Here is a 26,919-nt window from a genome sequence, read left to right on the forward strand (position 1 = left end):
AAACCCTTGGCACCCTTCGTAAGCTCGATCGATCGTAATTTTTCATACTCGTATGTACGACGAAGTTTTTCTAAACGATGAGCTTTCAGTACCAATTGGAAGAAAGCCATATTCTTCTTACACGATTAATTGCGTTTAATAAATTATACTGTACGATATTATTTATGATAATTCGTTGTATTTTAGATATCTCAATAAATTCTATGACATTTCACGTTTATTCGAATGATTAAAATTACGATAAATAAAGATAATTGTATAACTTATTTTTATTGTTCATTAATATATTTGATTAACCTATCAATATTAATTGACTTTGACAGTTTCACGGTTAGTATGCTACTGCATGTCGACGAGTAAACAACTCAATACTTCGAAATAATTAATACTTTTGATCAAGCGTTCGTCAAATTAACAATTAAAATATTTATATAATATGAAAATTGTTTAAACAATTAAAAAAATGTTAAAATTAGCATGTTTTATCTTAAATTTTATTTATTAGTTGCGTTACTCGCCTTATACACATGCGCAACGTTTGGAAGGGCATACAAACAACATTAAATAAAAGTTTTTACATAGAAGACAAAGGACCATTTCAACGGTATATTTCGAAGAAGACAGTGCATTCATCATATATACCGAGCTTTTTAACAACAACAGACATTGTTATCGATTAATTATCAATTATTTTAATATTTTAATACACTCTCTTCATATTTCAGATTGTTTAAGCATATATGTACTGGTTTAAACATTACATACTTATTAACATACTTTGAATATCAAATAATTTCGATGTGATATTCTTTTCGATTAAAATTTCCCCCTCCAAAGTCTCCACTGCACGAGAACGTTATAAAAAATGTACATTAGTTTAAACAATTACATAAAAATGTAAAAATGCTAAAATCATAACGTTACAATTTTAAATTTTATGTATTAGATTTATGACACCCTTTATACACATGCGTAACGTTCGGAAAGTCATATAAACAACTTTCAATAAAAGTAATTAACATAGAGGACAAAGGCCCAGTCTGAAGGGGAATTTCGAAGAGGACGGAGCTCCGAACATATATTACGAACTTTTTAACAACAATAGACACTTCTATCGATTAATTAACAATTATTTTAATATTTTAATGCACTCTCTTTATATTTCACATTTTTTAAATACATATCTACTGGTTTAAACAATACATACACATTAACGTACTTTCAATAGAAATAATTTTAATATATTTTTATTTTATGTTTCTTTAGATGACTTTTTTAAACTTAATTTCGTTACTGAGTACTAATACACATAAACATTAAATTTATCGATTACTTATATTGTTTTTTAATCAATTTTTGGGTCTTCGGAAGCGATTACCTCCTCGTGGTTAGACCTGGGCAATGGTATTTTACTTTCAGTATAATGTTTAACATATAAAATATGTTAAACATTCCATTGCAAGTAAAATCTAGCCAAAGACCGCTTACCATATACATTATAATTGTAATTAGTTTCTTTTGAATCCCTAATTAATACTATATTCCTTTATACCCTTTTCCTTGGTTTCTTTCATCCATTTAATATAGAGAAACTAATTACTTTATAATGTTTTTTAATAACTTTTATGTATTTACAGATACCGGGGAGTAGTCCAAAATTATAGAAATTAAAGTTGCGATGTATAAAAGAGATTGTGCATTCGATTCATTCATTTATCTTTCTATGTATTCATTGTATTCTTGTCTTTTTTTTTAATCTAGTAAGACTTTTTTTTCTGTTCCTGTTCAAAGACAATGGTTTTAAAGGGGTAAACTCGAGTCGTGCGTCGGAGCTGATACACACACTTTTTAAATTATACGTCGTATTTAAAGCACGTTCGTATGATTTACGTAAAGATTCCTTAATGATTAAATTATAATTTTTACTAAAAATATTTTGTACATACTAAAACTTTAACATTTCACGTAAATATGAATGACTATGAAGACGATTATTTAATTCAAACGGTGAACAAGTAAGCTATTCGAGTGAGCCACTATAGTGGCCATGGACCTGGAAAAAATAATCGAAAAAGCCACTTTAGTGGCAGGCCCGCTAAGGGCGATATCGGTAATTGCAGTGCTCTACATTTATCTTTCGACCGTCGGTAACTCCACCGTCGGTAACTCCACTGTCGGTAACTCCACCGTCGGTAACTTTGCAAAAAAAATATCAACCGATTTTAATGAGAGTTTGTAATTTAATAATATTTACCGTCAGAAACCTAAATACAAAATATTACTGACGTAGAGTAAAAAATATTTTAAGTCTACTATTACCGACAGTTACCGACGGTGGCAGTTACCGACGGTCGATGGATAAAGGTAGAGCACTGCAATTACCGATATCGCCCTTAGCGGGCCTGCCACTAAAGTGGCTTTTTCGATTATTTTTTCCAGGTCCATGGCCACTATAGTGGCTCACTCGAATAGCTTACTTGTTCACTGTTTAATTAAATAATCGTTTTCATAATTATTCATATTTAAGTGAAATGTTAAAGATTAAGTATATATATATATATGTACAATATATTTTTATGAAAAATTATAATTTAATCATCAAGGAATCTTTACTTAAAACATTCGAACATTCTTTATATATGACTGATAATTTTAAAACATTTAGATAGTAATGCACTGCTTTTATATACGGTAACTATTTAATAACAGACTTTGCACACACTTAATAACTTCTATTATATTTTATTAATATTATATCGCGACAGTTGCATAATCTTTCTGAAGAAGATATAAATAAAAAATAAAGGGAATAAGAAGATGTTAATCAGACAGGGCCGACAGCTTATTTTAAATAGCACAACCATCAACTTTTTGTGTCTTAGTGTTTTAATACGTTTTCGTATTATAAAATATTAATTATCTTTAAAAATAAATGTATATTATCATATTATTAAGAAAGATATTTACTGTTCTACAGTATCCAGCTCAAACAATTACGTAGTTTAAATAAAAGATCATAACATTTCTAAAGTTTATACAGATTTCTACTATCTCATTGCGTTCGAAACGCTTTATCATCACGTTCCTACAGGTAATGTAGATTTTTACTATCCCACAATATCTATTTCACACAAATCTACAATTGAAAGGCAACAATATCATCACAATCTTAAAGATAATCTAGATATCTACTATCCCACAATCTATAGCCCACAAAAGTATGCATTCGAAATGTAAGATGCCACTAAACGTTATATGACTTCGATCTTTAAAGGAAGAACATCTCGGTATTGATGAGTTTAATGCCCAAAAGACGAAGATGGAAGAATGCGCGTCGATAGACGCAAACGAAGGCTGCCGAGTACGTGGTGATAGAGCTTGAAATGTTCAGGGGGGCTGAAGGGGTCGGTGGGTGGAAGTAAAGAGTGAGAGAAAGAGAGAGCGGGAAAAAGATAGTGCGGTTTGTGGGCAAGTTGGTGGGAGGTGGAAAAGGAGGTGGAGAGGCGGCCAATCTAAACCCGATAACGAACCAGCTGGTGGCAGTGCCGTTCTAGAAGATTTTGCGGGAAGGTGCTTTTTCCTCGTTGTCAGTCAAAAATTCTTTTTCTTCCCCCCCCCCTTTCTAAAGCTTTTTTCTACCGTGCACCGTACACAGTGGTGCGTGAGTGCGTGTGTGCGTGTGTGTGTGTATATGTATGTGCGTGGGTGGATGACAAGAAAGAAGAAGAAGCGAATGGGTTATATTATAATATTTTGTTACATTTGTTGTTAGATCTAAGGTGACAGTGAATTGCTGCGCGAGATCGATCTACGTCGTAAAGACAAAAGGAAAAAGAAAAAATATTAGTGGAAGGTATATTCAGGTGTAACGAAAGATTCGTTTCGTTAAAGGTATCTTTTTCATTTTTCTCTCAACCGAGAAGAGGGGGACCTGCTGGACGAATCGAAAAAGCAAATAAAGAAACAGAAACTAACTGACTTTACTGACTTGACTTAACTGACTTGACTGACTGACTGACTGACTGACTGACTGACAGACTTACTTACTGACGGACAAACGGACGAGCAAAAAAAAATAATAAATAAAAAAGGAAAAATAAATAAATAGATAAGAAAAAAGGATGCCGTGATCAGTAGAGAGAAGAAGGTCGGTGGTATGTATCCGGGACGAGAAGGTCGGCGGTTCACGTAGAGCACGCGCGACCATTCCCAAACCCAAACCCAAGACCAAGAAGAAGAAGAAGAAGAAGACGACGACGAAACACGGGCCTCGACTAATACAAAAACGACGAACAAGAAAACCAAACTGTTAACAGAACGAATTAGACCATTACAAGAGGAATCCTAAATTCACCTGAAACTAAATCAATCGCCATGACTTTAAGACAGCTTTACGTCAAGGTATTTATTATAATAATACTTAATTGTAATTTTATTATATATATATATTTTATATGTATTTTAAGTGACTGTTATAGAAAAATTTAGCTATTTTCATTTTTCAACCTGGATGGCTTTTCTTTTCTCCTTCTTTACGTTTATCTTTTCTGTAAACGTTGTTACCCCGAAGGTCAACCGGTCTTTTTTCTTCGTGTCCGTACAAGATGAGTCAGTTTTTGTTTAATGGGAATCTAACAATTTTTTTTTTTTTTTACTTCTTTTTTTTATATGAAAGTTTTAGGAAATTAATTTATTTTATTTTTTTTATTTTTTATTTTTTTTTTTTTTGAAGAAATGTGCGTTGGAATGTTAAGGGGCGGTTTGTTGTTTCTGTCATAATTGTTCTTAGCAAAATCGTATTATTTGTCATAATTGTAATTCGACGTAAAATAACACGTTTATCTTTATTATTTTGTAATAATAATAATAATTTGTTGTAAAACACGGTTGTATATAGAAAATAATGTTGTTCGTTTTTAATTATTAAAAATGTATCCGATTCGTTGCAAATTTTTCTATTTCTAATTTAGCTTATATATTTGTACGTATAATAATTATAAAACAAAATGTCTCTCGTTTAAAAAGAATTGCTTTCGATTTTCCATTCGATTTTCGATTCGTAAGGATTCGTTAACTTCGTTTCGAAGCCAACAGAGGTGACATTTCTCTTTCTAATGTTTATTATTCTTATTCGCTTGCGATCATTTAGACAGAACACATTCGTACAATAACTGTTCCGTTAAGTTAATAATACGAAGATGGATGTTTGGTTAAAACGTAAAAGAAGAAACAAACTACGTAAGAATAAAAAAGAAAGTTACCCATATAAACTAACAAGTATATACGTAATTATTGAAACATTAAAAAGAAAAAGAAAACCGATAGATAAAATTATCAATTAAATATGAATATAAATAAAAACAAAAAGAAAAAAGAAGAAACGGTAGAAGAGCATAAATATAAAACCAAAAAAAATATCAAAGTTACACGTTATTCTCGCGATCGATTAAAAAATAATAATTTACACGTACAAAATAAAGTAAAAATTATTAACGAACTGGTCGACAAATAATACAACAGTTAGCATAAATTTATTAGAACCGCGTAAATAACAAAAACTCGAAGCATAATCTCCACTGGCTATTTAATCCCTCGTCACGTGATCGGAATATTTATTATACCTTCTTTTTCCATTTCTATTTTATCTATCATAAGTAAAAAATCAATGAGGATAGTAGAACATGGAAGGTGGATCGATAAATGCAGGACCTAAATTTCAACGCGTAGGGAAAAACAGGTGAACTGGGAGGAAAAATGTATCGTTTAAATGTGTCAGGAATATGAGAGTAGGTCACAGAATTGTGTCTGTATTTGTGTGTGTGTGTGTGTGTGTGTGTGTATGTGTAGTAAGTAAGTAACACGCGTTTATAGAAAGGGAACGTATTCGACTTTTGATGTAAATATCGATCAGCATCGTACACCCATGCAATTTCACCTTTGCTCTCATTCAAACATCGCGCGGCATGAAATTCGAACCTTTATTCAGCTGGTGTTACAGCAAAAACGTTCTTGCACCATCGTTCTTCTTACGTAGTTACACGTATAATACAACAGGATAAGCAAGCAATCGCTTTCGAATCTGCTCGAGAAAATGAAAAGGTCATCGGATCGAACCGATCCCACTCCCACCCCCAACAACACCGGCTTTTATATGGGAATTTTTATCTTTTTTGTTTTATCGCAAAATTTCGAAATTAACATCTTCGCTTAATTTTCTATGTAATATATTATCGTTCGAATAACAATTGTTCGTGTCTTCATTCTTGCTTTCATTATCTTCATCATTTTATTTTACATGCATATTTAATAGCATTGTAATATTACAATGTATGTTCTTTGTGAAATATACTCTTTGACACAGTTTATCGGGTAAAGGGTAGAAATTGAAGTGTAACGAGTGTTACAAGTGTTCGGTGACATTTTGCATACTTTTCTAGAGTGGGTTTTTCAACTTTACAAACTTCTATATATATATTTAGCTATAAAGACTGTACATATTAATATATATATATTATCTATATGTATAATCATTAATTATATATTTATCTATAATTATATATTTAATTATCGTAATAATATATATAATTATTATTTATATATATTAATTATATATTTATCTATAATTATATATATAATTATATATATATATATATTTTATTATTATTTTTATTTTATTATTATTATTATAATTATTATTATTATTATTATTATTATTATATTTTTTATTATATATTATATATTTAATTAATTTACCATTAATTATGTATTTAACTATAATTGTTACATTAACTGACACATATATATATGTCAGTTAATAATACCGTTAGGTTACTTACTACCATTAGATTCGATTTCCCATGTAACACGGTTGTCTGTTAAGAGTCAGAGAAAGATCTCGTAGGAACGTTCTCATCTCTTGTACGTTTCCCTCTTTAAGGTTCTATCGAGACTTTCCATATTGCACGTTGATTTATCGCATCGGTCAGGTGAACGGCAAGGGGTTGTCCGAGGTCATGTTGGTGTCTGTTAAGTTTCTTCTCTTTCTCCTTTCTCTTTTATCCTTTCTTTCTCTCTAATTGTTTTTTTTTTCTTTTTCTTTTTCTTTTTTTGTTTTTTTCTTTTTCTTTTTCTTTCTTTTCAATTACTTCGAGATGAAGACGCCAACAACATCTCGCATAATATTCCAAGAGATTTATTTTCTTTTTATTTGTTCTATTTTCTTTTTCTAGTTTTTTTGTTTTTCTTTTTATCGTGATATAGAGAAAGTTAATTTCACTTTGAAAACCGATCCCCCATTGTAATAACAATATACGCGCAATTTCTAATCTTTGGTTTAGTAGAATTGAGATTTTATAAAAAAAGAAAAAATGTTTTTTCTTTTTTTTTTCAAATTAATTTATTTATCAACTAAATAATAATAAGTATACATATTTGTATTCGAAATAAAAGAAATACGTGAGTGAGTTAGTGGGTTGAAACGTGTTGAAATTTAAAACAGAAACGATTTTGTTTACGATCAAACTCACGTTTATATATTTTAAATTAAAAAAATTAAAAATTCTTTTGTCGAGATTCAATATTATTTAAATCGTACGATTTCATTCAAAATCAAATGAATGATGTATATGTAAAATACATATTTGACGTATGATAAGAAATATATTCGTGCATTTTCTGTTTATTTTTATTTTGAATTTTGAAAATTTTTAACTTCATTCGAAGTTATAAACGCACCTTTACGTTAAAGAGCCAGTCAACCTGGTTCGAAGTTGTTGCTCGAGCTTTATCGGCCGTCGTCGCAGAAGGTGATTCGTATGGTTCGTTTCGAGCAAAGAAGAATCCTTTCTCTCTTTTATTGTCAGAAGCGAAACCCCTTCGAAATAAATCCTTTTCCTCCTGCAATCTTTCCTGTTCGTCTTTTTTTTTTTTTATAAGCAAAAGAAATTCCTAAAAACGTTTAACAATAACTCAAACGGTTTAAATTCATTTCGTTAAAAAAACCCTTAATTTTTACCATTAACTAACTTCCAATTTTCCAATTGATCCATTAATTTGCTAAAAACGATAAAAAAGAAAACTTTGAAACTTTCTCTACCAAAGCGTTCGATCATTCCTTTGCTTTTTAAATCGAACGTAATATTTTTGTTGTTAATTATCAGAGTTGGAACAATTTTTATGTACGTGGTGAATATTAATTTTATAATTTTTTGTTTTCTGTACTTTTGATTATGTTGAATTCATTAATTCGATTAAACGAATGACTAAATTCGATATAATTTAGATTTAAAAATAAATCGATGTATATTATTATTTAATAGATAATTTTGATTTTTGACACGTAAACAATTATGCACGATAAATTTATCTTAACAAACATGCATTACTATTTGCGTGCATATACATATTACTTTAATGTAATCTTTAGCTTGTTTTTATAGGGTGTTAGAGCTTTGTAAACGATTTATTGTGATTACTGTATAGATAAAAAAAAAAAGGGTAATAAACTGACGCGATAAAATGTAAGAAAGAAATTATGTGAGTTGATTCTTACACGTCAGTACATTTCGATTCGAAGAAAATAAAAATCATCTATGATCGTGAACACGGATGATTGCACTTTAACAGTCCATATTTTTTTTTTCTTTTTTTTTTTTTCAGAAAAATAAAATCCCAAAAGAGATATTTGATTGTAAGGACCTTGCCATTAGTAATGCATAATTCTACAGTTACGAATTTTTACGTATAAGCACGAAATAAATATAATAATCTCGTGTTCTTAATCTTTTCTAATTCTCACTTATCCTTTGATCTTTAAAAAGAAAAAGAAAAAAAAGGAAAAAAAGTGAAACGTCCACGACCTCTTCTTCCACTCGTCTCTCTGGGCTTTTTATTTTTTTTTTTTTATTTTTTTTTTCAACGAGAACCTACAAATTATCGTATAATTACGAAACTCGTCGTTTTTACGATAATTACGTATTTTTGGAATTTAATTTCGGAAAATTTTCTCGACAATCCGTCAGATTTATGATTAGTATAATAATTATTCAATTAAGATCTAATAAAATCTCTTACGTCTTTTCGATGATTTAAATTAATTAACATATATACAGATTCTGAATTTATAATTGACCCTTGTTTTTTAATCGAATACATCTCATTATAAATTGTGTTTTTGTAATAAATATTTTATGTTACATATAATTTATATCTTATAAATTTATTCTTTATACATCGATGATAAAAATCATTTCTATCATTTTGTTATTTTGTAATTTAAATCACAGACACAGACACACACACACGTAATAATAATAATTCTTTTTCAAAAGTCAAAATATTTCCATTTGTTTATCATCACGTTTCTCGATAGTTACTTTCAAGAGAATACGAATTGAAAGTCGTATCTTCTTCTTATTTTTCCTCCTCTTCTTCTTCTTCTTCTTCTTCCTCTTATTTTTCTTAAGCTTTCTATACGATGCGAAGATTCCTCGAGGCAGTATCTCACAAAGTTCTTCTTCCTTCGTTTTTACGATGGCAACTTTAACTTTAACAAGGCCTAACTCTCGAAACCAGCAAGTTTCCTTCTCACGGATACGCTTCTCTTCCTTTCTTGGAAGATTCACTTCATTTTCTTTTTTTTTTTTACATTTCTTTGACATTACGTAGAGGAATATGTAAAATACATTATTTTCTTTTTTTTTTCTCTCCTTTTACATTAATTATACATTTTATTCAACGTAATTAGATTAACGACGGGATAATTGTGAACGTAATAATAAAAAAAAAAAAATGCAACGTTATCGTCGTTCGTATGTTTTTATAAATCATTTGAAATTTTCTAGACAAAAAATAATATGAAAATTCGAGAGTAATGATTTCTAATTCTAATTTCTAATTTCTAATGATTTCTAATTCATTTCATACATTGTAATTAATTTTTTCTAATTCATTTCATTAATTAATACTCGTTTCCCACGGATATAAAACGTAAAAAGAATAAATTTGAAATTCGTAAAAGAGGGGCTAGGGGGAGGAGGAGAACGAAGAAACGTAACGAAGGGTTGTATATATATGAGATATATGTGGGTGGAAAACTTGACCTAGTTATATTCTTCGCATAGAAGAACATAAACTCTCGAAACGTTTTTCTTCGGTATCATGAAATGTCGTGAAAGAAACGAGACATGATCTAAAAGATCGATTATAGGTTCTCTCGTGATCTTGTTAAACCATGCAAAGAGAAATTTCTCATCGAGCAATCTTTTTATATTTCTTATGTTTTAACATATCTTTTTATTTTCCATATAAGTTTACACGTATAAAATATACAAATAATATTAGAAAACAATTGATTATTGTAATAAAATGAAACTATAATATATTAATATTTTTCGTAACACGTGTATGTATACAAGGGGACACAGATATAATTAATTATTTTATATTAATTTAGAACAAAAAAAAAAATACATATAAATATATTTTATTCACACATACGTGTTATTATATACAATATAATAAAAAATATAATAAACTAAATAAAATAAAATAAATAAAATATAATAAATATAAAATAAATAAAAATATATACGTGTATTATATAAACTATTGTATAACATTGATAAAATATTAAAATATTAATTGCATGTAATTGCAATGGATATAATTAATTATTTTCCGCGAGTATTAAAATAAAATGAAATGAGATATTATTTTTTACAATTTCGAACTTCGATTGAAAGTTTGCTTTACTTTTTTTTTTTTCTTGCTTGTTTCTTTTCTCTTTCTTTGTCTTTTCTTTTTTGCAGATAAATTTGTCAGTAAAATAACATACAGTTTACTTTACTTTAAGTCAGTCGGCAAAGACTTCGTTCGGAATGACTTTAAAAGACTTCTTTTTCTTCTTCTTCTTCTTCTTCTATTTCTTCTACTTTTTCAGTCGGCAAAGCAAACTGAATCCTCGTTTTTCCGAGTTTTAGCGTGTCAGCCAGTTGGACTTTTTCCAACTGCTCCTTTCTTTTTTCGTTTTTTCATTTAAGCATTATTTATCACAGATCTATCTTAACGTTCCTATCCGGATACTCTTTTCTTTTTATTTTATTTTCACGAAGAAAGAAAATATGACGAGACGACTATTGATCGTTCGAAAGTCGACAATAATCGCGTACGATTTGAAGAATTCAATTAAATTTTTATGAAAATTATTTATAATTTATATAATAATTTTAATAATTTTAATAATTATAATAATTTTTAATTATTTGATTACTAACATCTGATATTTTATATGTAATATGTAATATATTGATTAGAAAATAATTATAAGAATAAAAAATACATTTGTTTTAATACCAGTACACTCCTTACTTGTATTTATAAACAAAAATAGAAATGAAATAAATGATAAAACGATTTATATTTGAAATTATATTCTTTATCTTTGAAGTTATACAACAAAAGAAAAGTAACAAAGGTGGCTTAAGCACGTACAACTATAACTACTAACTTTCCCACCCTAATGTTGTGTCTATGTCGAGCTTTTCTAACTGTGCACCGATCATCTACGGCTTCTGTCGGGTTCTTTTATTAAATCTTCAATGTATTTACAATGATGGATAGAAAGTGATAGAAAAAGAAAGAAAGAAATAGAAATAGAACTATTTTTTTTTCATATATTCCAAATATTTCTCTTATATCTATTAGCAATTGAATTGTTAATTGAAAAAAAAAGAAGAAAATATAATTTAATAAAAATATTTATGATATTTGTTTATTTGTTTATTCAAACATTGACGGGAATTACCCATTGTTGCATAACCAGAATAAATATTAAAAAATAAAGATAATATAAATGTAGTAATGATGAATAAAATAATATAATTATAAATAAATTAATTAATTAAAATATAAAAAAGAGAAAAAAAAAAGAATATATAGAAATAAAATATATATATTATGCATATATATAGCGGTTCAATAACTTTTAAATCTGTTTGAAGGAAAGAGAAAGAGAAAGAGAGTAATGGAAATGGGAGTAGGTGATACGGAAGGTGGAACTCGCAATCTTATCGTTGCGAGGTCATCCTCAAATGAGTCATATCGACGTGAATTCCTTTAAGCGCAAAAAAAAATATCAAATATCTGCCCATATTCGTACACGTTTTTAAGCAGCTAAGTTTACTCTGTCGATTTCAAAAAATATCATCAGTTTTAATATATTTTTTTCTTATTTCTATATATATATAAAATATATATTACATATTACAAATAAATAAATGTAAATATAATATACTAGAATAAGTTTTCTTTTTTATAGAATATTTTTTTTCTATTTTTTTTTTTTTCTACATGAAATGAAAATATATTTGTAAAGATTTTGAGAAATTAATATTTTTTATATTATTTTTATAAAGAGTTCATTGAACGTGTTCAAAGTAAGAAAAATAAATTCTATATAGGGGACAATTTTAGAAAAACAAGTAAGTACGTTTGAGTTTCCTTATTTTTCTCGCCATTGTTCTTTTATCCAATACGGGTATTACAGAATTTCATCTAGTTTTTAGCTTACTTGCAGCATTTGTGGTTTACGAGGTAACTCGTGCTACAAATTAGAGACAGTTCCTTGTAATACATACCCTTAAAACACTGCAAATATATATATAGTGATACAGAATGAGAGAGAGAGAGAGAAAGAGAGAATTGCATTCTGACAAGCGTGAAATCTCTCTTTCTATTTTTCTTTTTTCTCTCTTTATACATTTATCTTAAATATAAATATACGAAAGGAAGTGAAAGAAGGAGAGAAAGAGAATTTACGTTCATTAACTTTTCATCGTTTCGTAACACAAGTCTGGAATAGGCTCTCATCGTTCGTTTCAACTCTAAAGAAAGTTTAAGAGCATTGACCGTGTTTTTCAATCAGAACACAATTTACCTTTTTTCAAAATCTTTTCAAACTATTAAAACAAATATGAAATTTTTCTTTTTTTCAGAACTTCATTTTTTTGTTTTTAACTCTATACTAATTTTAAATTATACGAATAATGATAAGACAAACAATATTTCATTTAATTAAATACACTTTATACACACACATATATAAAAATAATTAGTAAAGTAATATGTTTAATAATTATTCAATTTCATTTTTTTGTTTGTTTCTTTTTAATCGATCATTATTTTCTATAATTTTTTCATAACTTCAAAATAGAAATAAAAATTGAATAAAAAATCGTGTTCTAAAAATGAAGATTAGAATGTTCCAATGGACAATACTTTGATTATGGTATATCATAGTATACCGTTGAAGTTGGACATTCTCGATGAAAGGAGTCTCGTGGGAACGTTATACTTCCACGCTATATACTTTTCTTTTTTTTTTTTTTTCCATTAGCTCATGAGACTCTGACAATAATAATCTCGTTTACCAGTCGCGTGAAAATATAGTTTATGTGTTAATCATAGAAAGCATCATGAGAACAGGTCGTTTAGACATTCACGTATAAAAATCACTGTGAGAATTTTATGCATGTTTAATGAGGAAACGATAAAAAAAAAAAAAAAAAAAAAGTAATGAAAACTTGTGTGATACATCAATACTATTAATTTACATTATATCGTATTCTCTTAAACCGATTAATTTTAAAATTTGCCGATTGTTATTCAACGTATTCACTTCGAATAGCTTATTTCTTTATTTTTTTTTCGTGAATTGTAAAAAATAGGACAGATAATAGATGAAAAGATAAAAAAAAAAAAATAAAAAGAATAAAGGAACATAAATCTCTCCATAAAGTTTGTGACATTAGTTGATTTATTTGATGAACGATGAAACGAACAACCTGATCTCGAAGTACGAGAACGATTTGTTTAAACGTGGATAGAGAAGGTAGAAAGAAACTGGTCGATACTTCTACTACTACTACTACCTACACCAAGGTTTCTTCCATCTCGTGACGGACACTCCTTCTTCTTAGGTCATGAGTTCACGCATGGATGTACAATTCGTCTCCTTGACGAATTGTAAAACGTGGATAGAGAAAGGTAGAAAGAAATGGTCGATACTTCTACTACTACTACTACTACTACACCAAGGATTCTTCCATCTCGTGACGGACACTCCTTCTTCTTAGGTCATGAGTTCACGAATGGATTGTACAATTCGTCTCCTTGACGAAGAAATTGCTGCTATTTTGTGTGTTATGCGAGTGTAATACTTTTTTCAATTTCTTATTTAAAAACTTTACGCAATTTTCTTCGATTATACATTTATTTTCAATATATTTTATTGAAGTAACATGATTTGTGTTAGGAATGAATTTTTAATGGAACGAAATATAATAATAATAATAATATTTTTTGATACCTAATACTATATAAATACCATATAACACATACGATAGATATTTATGACGTATTAATCGATATTCTAACGTTTCGAAACACGAATCTAATATGTGACATTTTAAGAAGAACTATTCCAGTCGTGCGAACCCCGTTATGTAAATGTAAACCGCTTTAAGAGAAAGTTACAGATAAGAAAATCGAGTATGCGATACCAACAAAAGTCTATTACTATGTATATATATATATATATATATGTATATCTACCTGCATATATACATATATATATATATTTTTTTTTTGTTATTTAAATATCAATACGTATTGTGTTGTATTAAATTATAATATTGATCTTTATTTTCGTTTGTTGAGCACATTAAACGTTTCGTGGTTTGCTTATTAATCATTATTTTCCCATGGTTTATAAAAATTATATTTCGCAATAAAAATTTTGGTTACTCGATAATTATTATTGAGATTGATAAAATACATTTTGAACGAATACACGATGACGTAATGCGAGCAATCATAAACCAAAGCAAAATAAGATAAGATACTACAATAATTACTTTATCAATGGCGTTTAATCATTCAGCATGGTATCAAAGACAAGATAGGGTGACGCACTTGCACTTTCGTTAATTCGAATTTTTTATTACGCTTTCGTGTTATGCTACGTTAACCATAAAATTAATTGCCAGTCAGTGCAACATGTTACAGTTTGCTTACGGTAGATATGTTCGAAGTATAATATGATGTTTCATCATTATGTATTTATATGGGTAATATAGTTTCACGCTAACATAAGTCTACACGCATGGTGTTTACGTAGCATTAATCATTCTTATTTTATTCATCTGTCGCGTGTAAGATGAGAGATAAATGAATGTTTCATATTACCTACACTTTTATTACACAAACGTTCATTATCTTGTGAATTTGTTTATTTGAATATTACGTGAATGTATAATAATGTTTTCAAAATTATAACAACGGAGAATATTTGTTATTTGATTTATTTTATTTTTATATTTGAAAATTATGCGTGTGTAAGATGATATAAAAAAATAATTTTTATTCAGAATATATGATAGATTAAAACAACGGCATTTATTATTTTATTTATTTATTTTTCTTTTATTTGAATATTATATAAACGAATAAAAATATTTTCGTATAGAATTATTGAATTGGATTATAGAACAATGCTTATTAACGTTTAATATTTCGTTTATTTTTGTTTTAATATTGTTATTTTTAATATAGAACAACAAATTTCATTTATAATTAATATAAAATAAGAATATAATATGAAGGGGATAATCTAATCGGAATTTAATTACAAACGATTAAATCTTGCTTATTATCATTGTCTTGGAAGTTTAATCTTTTGAACTTACAATTTTATGGTCGTTAAATTCCACGCACCGATTAGTTCAAACGCAAAGGTCTTCTTCTATGAAGCGAAGGTGGAGTAAAATATGACAAAATACAAAAAAAAAGCGTGTTTTACCGTTGCACGACATTCCTTTACTTCTCGTACATGTTACAGTATTCCGTTTAAACGGTAATTCACATATATATATATATACAGTATGTAAGTAAGTATAATGTATTTTTTTATCGATACCTCCCTCGTGATGTGAAAACAAATTGAAAGGTTTACTTCGACGTTTCTTTTCGTCAAAAACCGTTAGTTGAATTTTAAAACAGTGAACACTTCTGTTTCTCAGGAAAATCAAACCTTAAAGGTGTGGTTGTTTCTCTTTGTATGTGTATGCATATGTACGTGTATTTCTACGTGCATCAGTATACGTATGTATGTGTATTCTTATTTCTTTTTTTTTTTCGTATACCACACATCAAACTTATTTTTTGCTTCTTATAAAATGACGATGTTTGTTCGTGGTTTGTTTGATCAGATGATGGTTATTGCATCGAAAGTACACAATAAACGTCCATTTTAAGAATATTACTTTTGTGATAACGTTTATTATGTTTTACGTATTAATAAATTGTATCGAACGTGTAACTTTGTAATTAATTATGGTTGGAAAATAGGATAAGGTGTTATCAAGATATACATTTATATATATATATTAGTTTTAAATGATTTAATAATTTCGTTAGCGTGTAAGATAAAGAAAATACTAATTAGAAAGAGAACGAGTTGTCACCTATTTGTTTTGTTTTTTTTTGCTTTTTTCTTTTTTCTTTTTGTTTTTTCAAGCCACGAGTCGAATGAATCGATATGATTCCAGTAGTCGACCTCGTTCGTCGTAAAGCGGCTCTGCTTCGTGTGTGTATATATGCATGCGTGTGTGTATGTGTGTGTGTGTGTAAATGTAGGGCACCTTGTGAAAGGAAAATTAGCTTGCAATCAATCAATGCAAGGTGTGTCGTCGAACTACCATTTCCATGATCGTGTTATTTTATTTTAATCTAAAGTACCGTTATATCGTACACCTGGTATTACATATCGATGATTAAAATATATTAAAATGAATGATAAAGAAGTATCTTTTATTTGAAAAATATAATTAAAATAATTATTGAAATTATTGGATTGTATAATATACGTATGTTTTAAATAACTCACGAAAGATCTAACTAATTCAAATTAATTTTGTATACAATAATTAGAGTAAATTATGATACTTCATCTCTATATGGGAATAAATGATTATTTAAATATAACATAAATAAATTTAAATATAGAAATAATATATATATATATAAGTATATAAAAATGTTCTTTCACTTTTCTTCATTTGAAAAAATAAGAAAAAAAAGAAATATATATTAGAATGAATAGAAATAATTTTACGTACAAAAATTATAGAAAATTTGAATATATAAAGTAATAGAAATAAAAATAGAAAAATATTAATATATAATATAATATATATTAATATAATATTAAATATAATATAATATAAATGAATAATTAAAAGATTAATTATAATGTAATATGATTGATTTAGGGTGGCAAAGTATGGGTACCGCATCCGGACAAAATTTGGGAGGGTGCAATCCTCTTAGAGGATTACAAAGTAAATCGGCCAACATTAAAGGTACACACAGACGACTCGAATCAGACGAAAACCTTAGAGATAAAATGCGACGACGATTTACCACCGTTGAGAAATCCAGACATATTGATGGGAGAAAATAATTTAACATCTTTGTCGTTCCTTCACGAACCAGCTGTTCTTTACAATCTACAGATACGTTTTCAAAGGCATTGCATTTATACATATTGCGGTATCGTTTTGGTTGCCTTTAATCCCTACAATGAATTACCTATTTATGGGAATGATACGATATGGGCGTACAGAGGTCAAGCTATGGGGGATTTGGAGCCCCATATATTCGCTGTTGCTGAGGAAGCTTACACTAAATTGGAAAGGTATTTTTATTTATTTTAATAATTCCATGAAGTTATACATTTCGTTTTTTTATTATCCATTAACACGTGTATTAATAATGATTTGATTTAATGATAAATTTTAGGGAAGGGCACGATCAATCGATCATCGTGTCGGGTGAATCGGGTGCGGGTAAAACCGTTTCAGCCAAATACACCATGCGATATTTCGCAACCGTCGGTGGTTCCACGACTGAAACGCAAATTGAAAAAAAAGTCTTAGCTTCTTCGCCGATCATGGAAGCTATCGGTAATGCTAAAACAACTAGGAACGATAATTCGTCGAGATTTGGCAAATTCATAGAGATACAATTTAATAAAACTTATAATATAACCGGTGCCAGTATGAGAACTTATCTTTTGGAAAAATCAAGGGTCGTGTTTCAGGTATAATCAAAATAAAATAAAATAAAATATATAAATATATATATAAAAAAAAGATAGTTTTTCAGGGATAGTCTTGAAAAAAAAAATAATTCATATTAATTAAATACAAACACACACGATTCTTCATATTATGTTAATTATATCGTTCAGGCAAACGAAGAGAGGAATTATCATATATTTTATCAAATGTGCTCGGCAGCGAAGCGTCTTCCACATTTACATCTTGGAAACTCAATGGGTTTTCATTATCTAAATCAAGGAAACAATCCTAGAATCGAAGGTGTCAACGATCTAACGTGTTTCGATGATACCATTAGTGCACTTACGATGCTTGGTTTTACATCGAAACAACAGGACGATATGTTGAGAATATTAGCAGCCATATTGCATTTAGGAAACGTTAATATTAATAGCTATGACGGACAGAGCGATAATCGTGACGACGATACCGAAGCTAGTTTTATTTCTGTAAGTTTTTAATATGAAAAAAAAAAAAATGAAAAGAAACAAATTGCAAATTTAAATCAATTCTTTCAATTGTGTATTTAATATATTGTATTTATATATTTATAATTGATTTAAATTGTAATTCGATAATTAATTAATGAAATGAATTTGTTAAAATTATTTTTAGCCAAACGATAAACATCTATTAATAATATCGGAATTACTCGGTACCGATGTGAACGCTATGAGAAAATGGCTTTGTCATAGGAAAATCGTATCAATGAGGGAAGTATTTTTAAAACCAATGAATGCTGAACAAGCGATTGGAACTAGGGATGCTTTGGCTAAACACATTTATGCCGAATTATTTAATTGGATAGTACACGGTATCAATAATTCTCTACAATCACAAACCAAAGCTCAGTGTTTCATCGGTGTATTGGACATTTATGGATTCGAAACGTTCGAGGTCAATTCGTTCGAACAATTTTGTATTAATTACGCTAATGAAAAGTTACAGCAACAATTTAATCAGCACGTATTTAAGCTCGAACAAGAAGAATATCTGAAGGAAGAAATCGAATGGACTTTTATAGATTTTTACGACAACCAACCGTGCATTGATCTAATCGAAACGAGATTGGGCATATTGGATTTATTGGACGAAGAGTGTCGGGTAAGGATGATTCATTTTATTTCAAAAATCAAACGTCAATGTTACGATATTTTATTGAAATATTTTCAAGCAAGGTGTCGTTTGTTTCCTTGTTAATTTGTTAATTAACTAATAATTATTATTCACAGATGCCAAAAGGAACGGACAGCTCGTGGGCCGATAAACTTTATGCAAAATGTAACAAATCTAAACATTTCGAGAAGCCACGATTTGGTACTTCCGCTTTTTTGATTCACCATTTTGCTGGCTTGGTTCAATACGAGACATTAGGTTTTCTTGAAAAGAACAGAGATACCGTAATTGAGGAACAAGTAGACGTTTTAAGGGCTGGTGATGTAAGTCTAAAAATGTAATTTCTTTTCTTACTAGCAATTATTTATTACATTACATTTTTATTTTTGTTTAGAATAAATTATTGAAGAAATTATTTTGCGACGAGGACCCAAAATTGGTTGTACCAAACACGAGGGTCAAAGTGTCCGCACAAAAACCAATAATAACTCCCAAGCAAAATAAAAAAACGGTAAACAAAAAAAGAAAATAAAAAAATAATAATATATAATATAAATTTTCACACATATAATATTTTCTTTGAAGGTTGGTTCCCAATTTCGAGATTCTTTAAATATGTTAATGTCAACGTTAAATGCAACGACACCGCATTACGTTCGTTGCATCAAGCCAAACGATACAAAGGAATCATTCGAATATAATCCAATACGTGCTGTACAACAATTACGAGCATGCGGTGTGCTTGAAACGATTAGAATTTCTGCTGCTGGTTTTCCAAGTCAGAGAACGTATTCCGAATTCTTTCAAAGATACAGATGCCTGTGCGTTTTCAAAGAAATCAAACGGGACGATCTTAAAGAAACTTGTCGTCGTATATTGGCCAGGTCAGTGATCTAAACTTGAACATAAGAAAAAGAAAAAAAAGAATTCTAAAATTATTTTCATTATATTATTCGATCACAGGTATATCAAGGACGAAGATAAGTTCAAGTTTGGTAAAACAAAAGTATTGTTTCGTGCCGGACAAGTGGCTTATCTTGAAAAGTTAAGAGCAGAGAAGCAAATGAACGCGTGTATAATGATTCAAAAGACTGTTCGTGGTTTAATATGTCAACATAGGTATAAGAAAATACGAAGAGCTATTTTAGGTCTCCAAAGATACGGCAGAGGATTTTTGGCAAGGCAAAGGGCCGAAAGGATTAGACGCGAGAGAGCTGCGATTAAAATTCAAGCCAATGTCAGGGGTTGGTTAAAGAGACGATGCTATCAGCGAATAAGACGCACAATTATTGGTATTCAGATTTATGGTAGAGGTAAAATGGCAAGAGAGAGGTATCGTTTGATGAAGGACAACGCGGCTGCAACTATCATACAACGATTCGCAAGAGGATATCTAGTCAGAATGGCGTGTAAAAAGAAATTGAAGGATATCGTTATAGTTCAATCCTGCATTAGAAGACACATGGCTAAGAAAGTCTTTAGAAGGCTTAAAGCCGAAGCTAGAAGTGTCGAACATGTTAAGTCACTTAATAAGGGTCTTGAGAAAAAGATTATAACATTACAACAGAAGATAAATGATCTTGTATGTTATCTTTTTATTTGTTATTATTATTTTAATAATAATAACAAAGAATAACCTATTATGATGATTATTTCAGGCTAAAGAAAATCATCACTTAAAGAACGTACATAATGAAGTATTTGATTTGAAGAATAAATTGGAAATACTTAAACCCGTAGAAGCAGAGAATAAAAAGTTGAATGGTATTTTATTGTTGAAGGAAAAGGAATTAGAAAACGTTCAAAATCTATTGAAACAAGAGAGAGATGAAAAGATGGATATTCTCCAGGTAAATTTATAAAATAAATCATTCCAAATTAAATAATAATAATAATCATAATAATACTCGTATAAAAATAATCGTATTTAATTTCGCATATATAATACATTCTTTTATATAATCTTATTTTGTATCCTAAGTTCTTGTTGTTCTATAGGATAAAGAGAAAATCACGCAAGAAAAAGGTCAGGAGAACATTAAGCTATTGGAGGAAAATGAAAAATTGCGAAAAGAACTTTCAGTGGCTAGTGATAAATTGAAAAGTAATTTACGGGGTGCCGAAGAAAATCTTAAGCACCGTTTGGAACAGGAAAAGGATTTACTTTTGTTGGATCAAGATCAAGATCGTGGTGCTTATCAAAAATTGTTGAAAGAATTCCATGAATTGGAGCAACACGCTGAAATGTTGGAACAGAAACTTGCACTTCACGTACCAGGACATTCTCGTTCATTGAGCAATGCATCCAGTAGCAGTGGACAAGTTATTTCAACGGAGTTACCACAGGATGATCAGAATATTGTAAAATATATTCTTATTTACATTATTACGATCATTGAATTTACGTGCAATTGTATAAAAAAAAAACAAGATCTAACAAATTTCATTTACATATTATTTATTGTTTTTTTATATGAAGGATTTTGGTTACGGATCCGTAAGATCAACGGCATCATCATCAACGCCATATTCACGGGTGGAAACTATTGATTGGAACCAACAACGTTCGAATAGTCCACCTGACGGTGAAGTACAACCCAATAAATCACCTTCAGAAACAACTAATGGACCAGCCCATGCACCTGTAGACATTAATTTGGTATTAAAACTTCAACAAAAATTGAAGGACGTTGAAAAAGAAAATGGACGATTGATTCGAATGGTGGAAGATTTGGAACGTGATAGTCCCGAAGAAACTTCAAGGACACAGGATACCTTCAGGGTATTTAAAGTTTTATGTTTTAAAAATAAAATTAATTGGTTGTTAAATATTTGTTTAATGATTAATTATAATTTATTTTATGGTGCATTTTTTCTCTTTAGCTTCAGGAATTAGAAATGGAAAATGCGCAGCTTAAAAAGGATTTAGGTTCGTTAAGGAAAATTGTATCTGGCACAGATCCAACAGCTGCACAGCAACACCTAATAGGTAAATTGTTCATTGGTATAGTTAACAGAATTTTATTTAATATATTTTTTTTTATTCTAAATATATGATTTTTGTTTCGTTGTAAATTTACATATATTTTTTTCTTTTTATTAACACAATACACAAAATACATTACACGCATTTGTAATATTATTGAGTTTTTATTTGTACACCTTGCACATACTATACTTGCACATATTATAATTAAATATTCGTCATAAAATAATCTAAAATTAAGGAAAAGTAAATTAAAAGTTTTGCATACCTTACAAATACACTTAATATATAAATACAATATACTTTGTATTATAAAATAATATAAAATTATAGATAAATGAATTAAAATTTAGTTCATACATTACAAATTATTGGATTAATGTAATATTTAAAGATAATTGATTAATCATTTAGGACAATTCGAGGCTCTACAAGAAGAATTAGAAAGAAGAAGAGAAGAGTGCATACAATTGCACAGTGTATTGGCTGATCATACTCGAAGAATGAAGAGTCTTGGTTCGAATTATGGTCGAGATGTTGATATTGTTAACGAAGATGGTGAATTGGTCCTTGCATTCGAAGCACAGAAGAAAATAAATAGGTAATTTAATCTTAAAATGTTATTAATGTCATTCATATATATAAATATATATATATACATATAAAAGATTGAATTCTCTCGTGATAATTCGTGTCTAATAGTTTCTAATTCGTGTTTTGTCGTTTGTGCATGCTATTCGATTTCTCAGTAGACTTAAGACAAAGCGAAAGGCATCAAGAGAGTGAGTTGAGTAGATTCTTTGACGCGAAACATTAGACATGACATGTGTTTTATATTTAATAAGTTGAATTATTCAATCGAAAGAAATGCGTAAAGATATAAAATACAAAGTAATTTATTGCATAACTTTGGAATAAACAAAGAGATGTATATGCGATTTTAAATTAAAAAAAAAGAAAAAAGAAGGAATATTAGTCGATTGAATAATTCTTTTGGAAAAGAACATCGTTTCGTTAAATTGAAAGAAATAAATTTCCATCGTATATCAATTTATTCGAATTTATTCAAAGGCAATTAGAAGACGAATTGCAAGCCAAAGAGAAAGGTTGGAGGACGCAAAGGGACGAATGGAGAGGAGAGATCGATAGATTGCAAGAAGAAATTGAAAAGCAACAGAAATTGTTGTCGGTCAATCTGAGCAAATCACCGCAAACGCAAACTGAGGCTTACATGCAATACGAAATAACCAGATTGACTTCTGAAAATTTGGTAATTAATTAAATTCATTTCAATTTTATTTATCCTATATTATAGATGATAAATTGGAATAATTTTTTAAATAAACATTTATAATTATTATATCGTAGGATCTTCAAGAAAAATACGATAAAATAGCGGAGGAATGCAGGAGGTTCAAGAAACAATGCAAAATCTTAGCTAAACTTCTCAAAGATGCGGGATGTAAGTAAAAAATTCATTTTTACACAATAATTAATTAATGAAATCAAATAAAATTAATATTCTCGAATACGTTTAGTCGTTAGTATTACGATTTAAGATTATTTTATTCTAATGCTATCAAAAGACGAAGGAGACGATATTAAGGAACATAAGGATCGTCCTTATATGCTAAAAAATACTGGTGAGTGTGAGTTGGTCTTGATGAATCATTCATATCATCCGATATCACGTTTCATGCCGACCACAGCTCACCTGTAGATGACATCAAAAAAATAATAATCACTTATAATATCGTCAAGAAGATTTATATATTTTTCTTTTTTCTTTCTTTTGATAATTTTTGTATGTGTGTTATAATTAATACTTCATATATCTAATACACGTATGTATCTATTGCAGTACCAGACAGTATAGAATCAACCAACGATTCCAGTACCGTCACATCGACGACTCATTCGTCGGGTGACAATGGAACGATTATGCCAGCAATTCGTAAAAAGGAAAGAGATTACGAAGGAATGTTCGAATTTAGAAAGGAAGATATTGCTGTGATAATACGACATTTAGTTATCGGTAAGTAGTCAATTTGAATATCTGTTGTCGACAAAAATCTTAATGGGTTACAAATTTGAAAATGAGAAATTCTATATCGTATCTTGTAATAATTTCAAATTTTGTAGATTTAAAACCAAGAGTAGCGGTTGCTTTGTTACCTGGCCTACCAGCTTACATCATTTTTATGTGTATAAGACACACTGATTGCATCAACGACGACGACAAAGTTCGATCATTGTTAACCGCTTATTTGAACAGTGTTAAACGTATCGTTAAAAAACGCGACGATTTTGAATACAGCGTTTTATGGTTAAGCAATACGTTACGATTGTTGCACATTATGAAACAATATTCCGGTGATAAACCGTTCCAAATAGAAAATACGCCTAGGCAAAACGATCAGTGCTTAAGGAATTTCGATTTAAGCGAATATAGGATCGTATTAAGTAACGTTAGTTTATGGATATTCAATAACATCGTGACAACATTGAAGGAGCGAATTCAAGCTTTTACGGTACCGGCGCTTTTAGAGCACGAGGCGATTTCTGGATTGAATTCAAACAAACCAGGTCGTCCCCGTTCGTCGTCCATGGGCGAGGAGCCGGATTCTACCCAGCAAAAGCTTGAAAAACTCCTCGACGAGCTTAGTTCTGTGCACAAAACTTTACTTTATCACGGCGTAGATCCAGAAATAATTACTCAATTGTTTAAACAATTATTTTATTTTATGTGCGCCAGCGCGTTAAATAATTTATTATTGAGAAACGAGCTTTGCCATTGGACCAAAGGAATGCAAATCAGGTAATTGATTACGTTTTAATTATTTCAAAATCTGTTATGATTAATCAATCTGTTCATTCGTTCAGAAAGTTTATGACGATTTAGAATTATTATTTCATAAATAACAACTAATTATTATTATTCATTGGTGAACACTCTCGAGACGAATGCGATTTTTTAAAAAAATAATCTAATTTATCTTAACTTTGATTATATTAGGTATAATTTGAGTCACTTGGAACAATGGGGTAGAGATAAACGCGTAGCTGCTGCTGCCGAAGCACTTCAGCCGATAATCCAAGCGGCACAACTTTTACAAGCACGGAAATCAGACGCAGATGTACATTCCGTATGCGAAATGTGTAACAAATTAACGGCCAATCAAATAGTTAAAATATTAAATCTGTATACACCGGCGGATGACTTCGAAACGCGAGTACCAGTATCATTTATTAGAAAAGTAGAGGCTGAATTGGCCAAACGTGAAGAAAACAACGAACAGGTAATTACATTTACGCATGTATATTAACAATATATATGTAAATACGTAATTAATGTGTCAGATAGTGTGACCTGGATATTACAACAACAACAACAAAAAACCATGAATGTTTCTTTCAGCTTTTAATGGACTTAAAGTACACCTATCCAATAAGATTTCCATTCAATCCGTCGAACATTCGCTTGGAAGACATCGAAGTTCCAGAGGTGCTTCAACTACCAATACTTAAGAAGATCTAATTACATTGGCAATACAATTCTCTAGAAAGAGAGAACGAAAGAGAGAAAGAGAGAGAGAGAAAGAGAGAAAGAGAGAAAAAAGAAAGAGAGAGAGAGAGAGAGAGAGAAAGGGGAGAATGATCTCTTCTTCCTACTCTTCTAACTTTTAGTTAATTATTATTACCATTACTATTACTATTATCATTATTATTATTAATATTATTATTATTATACGAGAAGGTACGTTCTATTATTTTATTTATTAAAACAATCCTAGTGATACTGAAACTCTTGTTACGTTAGTAAACGCATGAAATGAGTTTATCGGTATCACATTTTATAAATATACACATATACATATTTTTTTTTACTCAATATCTAATTTATACTCCACGAAGGTATAATTCTAATTAATCGAAGTCGCGTTTAAACGGGGGGGGGGGAAATAAATAAAAAATAAAACGTAACGTAGCGTTCAAGGAGGGAAGAAGAAAGTATTATATTTTGTTAAAGTTAAAACGCATGTTATTACAAAACAATCTTTTAAGTTAGTAGTTAATGTATAATATATTGCAAGATGCAAGATGAAAAAAAATTAGGTGAAAAAAAAATAATATTTATTCGTGCTAGATAACACATACATGCATACATACATGCATGCGTGCATGCATGCATATACACATATATTATATGCATAAGTGAAAGAAGATATCGAGACTACGTTAATTAATATAATATAGTCTCTAATTGTTGCCACTATTTTTTTGGTTTTCCCATAAATATTAGTTCCCTTTGCGATCGATGACGTTTAAAAGATTGCAAGGCATTATTCGTCGGTACAAACTTGTTGTACTCTAATGGCAATCGTTATAGAATCCTGCAGCATATACACACACATTCACACACGTTGTAGGAAATATGTTGGAATTGTAATTAAATATGTAAAAAAAAGAAACAAAAAAAAAAGAGGAAATGCAAATGAGAGAAAGAAAGAAAGAAGATATGTAACGCGTTATGTTGGAATAGATTGTATATTTTGTGATACGAAAGAGTTATTGTGTGAGAGAGAGGGAGAGTTAGAAAGAGAGAGAGAGAGAGAGAGAGAGAGAAAGAGAGAGAGAGAG

The 26,919-nt window shown here is 29.4% G+C and overlaps 1 protein-coding gene across 5 annotated transcripts; it reads left to right on the plus strand.

Annotated features, from left to right (window-relative positions):
- Positions 1-3,380: 3,380 nt before the first annotated feature.
- LOC122514158 (unconventional myosin-Va) lies at positions 3,381-26,880 on the plus strand. Of its 5 annotated transcripts, none has more exons than XM_043630817.1 (22): positions 3,381-3,693; positions 3,773-4,401; positions 17,328-17,752; positions 17,857-18,157; positions 18,308-18,625; positions 18,792-19,280; positions 19,409-19,615; positions 19,687-19,803; positions 19,878-20,176; positions 20,256-20,874; positions 20,951-21,142; positions 21,291-21,653; positions 21,772-22,074; positions 22,176-22,281; positions 22,693-22,879; positions 23,350-23,548; positions 23,647-23,740; positions 23,865-23,921; positions 24,140-24,313; positions 24,421-25,096; positions 25,295-25,577; positions 25,697-26,880. In XM_043630817.1, exons 2-22 carry the CDS (start codon positions 4,375-4,377, stop codon positions 25,814-25,816), a joined length of 5,556 nt encoding a protein of 1,851 aa, XP_043486752.1. In that variant the 5' UTR covers positions 3,381-3,693; positions 3,773-4,374; the 3' UTR covers positions 25,817-26,880. The 5 variants fall into 5 exon arrangements, with proteins under 5 accessions (XP_043486752.1, XP_043486750.1, XP_043486751.1 ...); XM_043630815.1 differs by having other exon boundaries at positions 3,381-3,657; XM_043630816.1 differs by having other exon boundaries at positions 3,381-3,586.
- Positions 26,881-26,919: the final 39 nt, after the last annotated feature.

Source organism: Polistes fuscatus, unplaced genomic scaffold (assembly GCF_010416935.1).
Source record: "Polistes fuscatus isolate 324 unplaced genomic scaffold, CU_Pfus_HIC Scaffold14, whole genome shotgun sequence".
Classification (NCBI taxonomy): domain Eukaryota; kingdom Metazoa; phylum Arthropoda; class Insecta; order Hymenoptera; family Vespidae; genus Polistes; species Polistes fuscatus.

Coding starts and splice junctions, on each gene's coding strand:
- LOC122514158 (XM_043630817.1), top strand. CDS start 4,375: ATGACTTTAAGACAGCTTTACGTCAAG. Junction 19,804..19,877: donor CCAAGCAAAATAAAAAAACG/GTAAACAAAAAA, acceptor TTTTCTTTGAAG/GTTGGTTCCCAATTTCGAGA. Junction 23,549..23,646: donor GATTGACTTCTGAAAATTTG/GTAATTAATTAA, acceptor ATTATATCGTAG/GATCTTCAAGAAAAATACGA.